Source organism: Cherax quadricarinatus, chromosome 82 (genome assembly GCF_038502225.1).
Source record: "Cherax quadricarinatus isolate ZL_2023a chromosome 82, ASM3850222v1, whole genome shotgun sequence".
In the NCBI taxonomy this organism is placed as follows: domain Eukaryota; kingdom Metazoa; phylum Arthropoda; class Malacostraca; order Decapoda; family Parastacidae; genus Cherax; species Cherax quadricarinatus.
The window spans coordinates 6,671,268-6,676,267 of NC_091373.1; the positions used below are offsets into that span (position 1 = coordinate 6,671,268).

The 5,000-nt window shown below is 41.6% G+C and overlaps 1 protein-coding gene across 3 annotated transcripts in view; it reads right to left on the reverse strand.

Moving 5' to 3' along the window:
* Positions 1-5,000, reverse strand: part of LOC128702922 (uncharacterized) — a 236,143-nt gene that overhangs the window by 99,995 nt on the left and 131,148 nt on the right. For all 3 annotated transcript variants that reach the window (XM_070102579.1, XM_070102580.1, XM_070102577.1), the window contains one exon: positions 3,798-5,000. This exon is cut by the window's right edge. In XM_070102579.1, coding sequence (XP_069958680.1) covers positions 3,798-5,000 — 1,203 coding nt within the window. The remainder of the gene's footprint in view (positions 1-3,797) is intronic.

Sequence of the window (5,000 nt, forward strand, 5' to 3'; positions counted from 1 at the left end):
TACTCAATCTCTGACTTTTCCTTTTCACGGTACTCTCCCTTTCTCCCTGTCTTCTCCACTACTACGTTTCTCTCTGTAGTGAAGAGAAACCTTCCTGCAAGTTAACATGGGAGAGAGGGAGTACGTGGGAGTACATGGGAATACGTGGGAGCATATCGGAGTACAAGGGAGCTCATGAGAGTACAAGGAAGCACACAATAGTACAAAGGAATTTAAGTGCCTGAGAGTACACGACAACACGTGAGAGTATACGATAGTACAAGGGAGTACATGGAAGTATATACGAGTACAGGTACAAACTAAACGAGTTAATTCTGTTATACCTACATAAATTATTCAGTGGATCATGGTCCCCGCGACCCGGTCTCAAACCAGGTCTTCTAAACTGGACAAGAAATACCGCAGGAATTCAAGGTTAATAAAGAACAGGAAAGCAACGATAAGCATTCTAAATGTAAATGTAAGTCTGCCAAGATTTATACCTCTCATTTTACCCACGATTTTACCACAAACGAAATTTAACAGCTTTGTCTTATATATATATATATATATATATATATATATATATATATATATACATGCAATAAGATCACAGAAAACAGGTGATATCGCAATATGCAAAACAACCACTCTGAGAGAATAGAAATTCCAAAGCGCTTTCGTGACTACTCACATTATCAAGGAACTATGAAAGTAAAGCATCCAAGGAAGCTATATAAGGGGTCAGGCCGGCACCTCACTATCAGATCCCACAACGGTTAAACACCTGACGCGCGCTGACCCAACTTGGATAGGTCCTTTGCACAACTAACCCCACAAACTATTCTACCCAAGAAAATTTAAAAATTATTTGTCCAGTGTATTATTAAATTCTTCCCAAATTCTATTAATTATAAATGGATCTAATTTATATAAACCAAAGGAAATATTCATATTATTGTCAAAACTGCTTTTTATGAAACAAGATTCAATTATATTCCTGTCGACCATGGACTTGCTTGATACTACTTTCTCAACTTTTTGAAAATCAATTGGATGGTTAAAATCTCTTACATGAATAAATAGAGCATTGGAATCTTGTCCAGTTCTAATGCTATATTTATGTTGTTTTAATCTTAGTTTGAGATTTTTACCAGTTTGACTGTAATAAACTTTATCGTAAATTTTACAAGGAATCTTATAGACACATCCATCAGCATTTTGGGGGGGAATTCTTTATCAAAAGTTTTTTTACTGTATCAAGATTTTTGAATACAACTTTAATATTAAAACTCTTGAGAAGAGAAGGCATATCAACCAAGTTTTCATGGTAAGGGAGAACCAACATATTTTTAGTTGAATAAGGCTGGTTGTCCCTTTTTGGATTGTAAAAAGTATTTCTAGCAACTTTAAAAGATTTATCAATTACATTTCTTGGGTATTTTAAATCATTACCTATTTCATTAATTTTGGATATTTCCTCATCTATGAACTCAGGACTACAAATTCGTAAAGCTCTCAAAAACATTGATGAGAAAACAGACAGTTTGACTCTATCTTGATGCGAGGAATAATAGTGGACATAGGAACAGTTATTTGTAGGTTTTCTGTAAATTTTAAATTTGAATTCATTATTACCCTTAATAATTAAAACATCTAGAAAAGGCAATGAGTTATTTTCTTCAAACTCAACAGTAAAGTTTATAGAATGGGCTAAGCTATTTAATTTTCCAAGAAAATGGTGTATATCTACATTTGCCCAAAAATGTAGCTTCCTTGGATGCTTTACTTTCATAGTTCCTTGATAATGTGAGTAGTCACGAAAGCGCTTGGAATTTCTCTATTTTCTCAGAGTGGTTGTTTTGCATATATATATATATATTTATATATATATATATATATATATATATATATATATATATATATATATATATATATATATATATATATATATATATATATATATATATATATATATATATATATATATATATATATATATATATATATATGTATATATATATATATATATATATATATATATATATATATATATATATATATATATATATATATATATATATATGTATATGTATATATATATATATATATATATATATATATATATATATATATATGTGTGTGTGTGTGTGTGTGTGTGTGTGTGTGTGTGTGTGTGTGTGTGTGTGTGTGTGTGTGTGTGTGTGTGTAGTGGGAAGGACGTAGCACCTCTAAAACTGTGCTGGGGACCCTCATCCTCAGAGAAAAGTATAAACTCAAGGTTCTCCCTGGAGCTATTGGAATATTGTCTTCTGTTACATCCCCTCCCATTCCCCTGCATTCCATATTCCATGTAGACTTTATTTAAAGACAAAATACATTGACAAAAATACAATAGGGAGTAGATCAACATAAATAAGATCTCAGAGCTATTTCTCGAATACTTTGTCCGGCTCCCCAGCGGTGAGCCGCGTACCCAGAATGCTGCAGGCGTATCCCCTCTGGATCGCAACACAGCCTTTGAAAGAGGAAGCTGGCCGCCCTGTGGTCCTTGGTTTCTGTGATGAGTTTTTCACCCAGCTCTTTGAGAAATTTTAGAGCACACTTGCCCCATGCTTCAAGGGTCTCCGACCCTACTGGATGAAGTTATAGCAAGGGGGCAAGCCTTCATATTTTCGGGTCTTTTGGGTCTTCCTGCAACTGGCGGCACCCCCCCCTTCCCCACTTCAGCTTCAGAGTATGGCAAGTAGGTGTCTGCCAACGTGACGGCACAGGTGTAGTTCCAGGCAATCTGCTTACTATCCTTCCAGGGTAGCATAGTGGCTCCATCAGGACGCTTTTGACTTCCGTCAAACCTCTGCACCTGGGGTTCCCGTTCAGCTGGGCAACGGGCTGTGGCGAGGCTTCTCTTTGTGATGTCGTTGACCTCCTCGTGTCTAGCATACTTCCCTTCTCCTGTGTGATACACGAAACCATGAAGTCCGAATTGATCAGCTGTCGCCCTGCCGCAAATACACCTATATTCGATGAGGATGGAGGCGGCTTGGCGAAGAGCAACATCAGTTCGAATAGCCTGTGGATCGAGTCGAGTGCCCAGAGAGGAATTGGGAACAGCTAGAAGGAAATCTCCTGAATGTGGTGCTTTCACCGCCTATGCTGGATGAATATATATATATATATATATATATATATATATATATATATATATATATATATATATATATATATATATATATATATATATATATATATATATATATATATATATATATATATATTCTAGTTCATCACAGACAATGCATGCAATAGTGACTACTCAGTCTCATGCTGTTGCTCATTCTTTTAAGAACATAAGAATGGAGGAACACTACAGAAGGCCTACTGGCCCATACAGGGCCCGAACATGCCAAAGAAACCAAGATGCATATATTAGAGACAGTACTGACGAAAACACGCAGTTTTAAAGCAGGCTTTTATTGGGCAAACGTTTCTCCCCTGTAAGGCTTTATCAAGTCAGCAACTTGATTACGTTTTACACAGAGAGAAATGTTTTCGCAATGAAAATTTGATGATCACACTGTCTTTTCCTTCACATTCTAAATTTATAGATATCCAAAATGAAAGGTTGAACTGGGGGCAGATGAAGCCAAAGAACAGAAGCACAGAACACGGAATACAATGCACAACAACAATATCATGCAGCTCTTACACCAGTCTGAGTAAAAGGCAGGGTAAAGCAGGTCTGTGTGTGTGTGTGTGTGTGTGTGTGTGTGAGGGGATTCGTTCAGGTAAACACCAGTAAGGTCACAGAGACTCACCTAGAAGCGTCAGAGGCAACGCTCGTGTTGGATCGCGTGCGACGCGACTTGAACGAGTCGCCGCGGTTGACGATACGCCGACCCGTAATGGAGAAGTGCCTGAGACGATAGTAGTCGTCATCGTCGTCGTCTGCGCCATTAACCGGGAGGGACGTGAGTCTCGGTCTCTCTAGAGGTAGGGCCAGTAGAGTAGGACGCGCTAAGGACTTGATGGAGCGAGATCGCGCGTGATGCGGCGACCCATACTTCATATCGAACTCGTGAAGCTCCGCGGGCGTGAGGTCTTCGGGCGTGATGGCCGGGAAGCCAGTGGGTAGGACTGGCGGGGATCGAACCTCCATGTTATCGTCGCTGTTACCCGCTAGCCAACCCTCTCCGGGGTAGTCAGCCTCGAACATGTCAACACGAAGATCTGGGGTGGAGAGAGGTGCTGGGGAGGTTACTTCGGGTCTGTCTGGAGCGCCCTCCTGGGGTCCAGCCCCCGGGGAGCCTAGAGACGCTGGAGACAACCCCAGCAGTGGCAGCGTCTTACCTCCAGGGGGCAGGACGCTTTTGGTAATAGAAGCGTTTTCGCTGACGGAGGAACTGACGAAGGAGCAAATACCTGAAGGCTCCTGCACCATCGACTGCTTTGCGAGGTGCAGAGGTCCTAACGTTACGATGTTCCGGAAGTCCTTCGGTCTTGGCTCTTGTATAGAGTCCTCGTCAAGGGAGGACCCCAGCAGGGGCACTGTGTCCCCAGTGTTCATGGGCACGTCGCAAGGCATATCCAGCAGCGGCAGCGTGTCCTCTGGCTTCATACCTCCCACGATGGACATACTCACTACTACGGGAGAGAGGACAGTGGGGGAGGCTTTTCTTGGTGAGGAACCGCTGATGGTGGGGATTCTAGAGGGATTCATGGCCCCCGGGGGTGACGCTGGGTGATAGGTTGAGGTGAGTGTGTTTGCTGCCCACACAGGGGAGGCGAGGGGAGTCACTGTTGCCCTGGGGTGTGACGGCACGACATTGTACTCTACGTCCATAGTCTGCTCACCCGTAGGGGGACTCTCTAAGTCAAAACTTACTACACTTTCTTCCGTATCAATAGAGAGGTCCATCAGGTTCACACTCTCGGCGCTTTCCACGCTGGAGGGCTGCGCTGGGATGCGGCTCTGCGCCCTGGGATCAGGAGGCGGAGGTAATGGAGGAACCACCACCTCG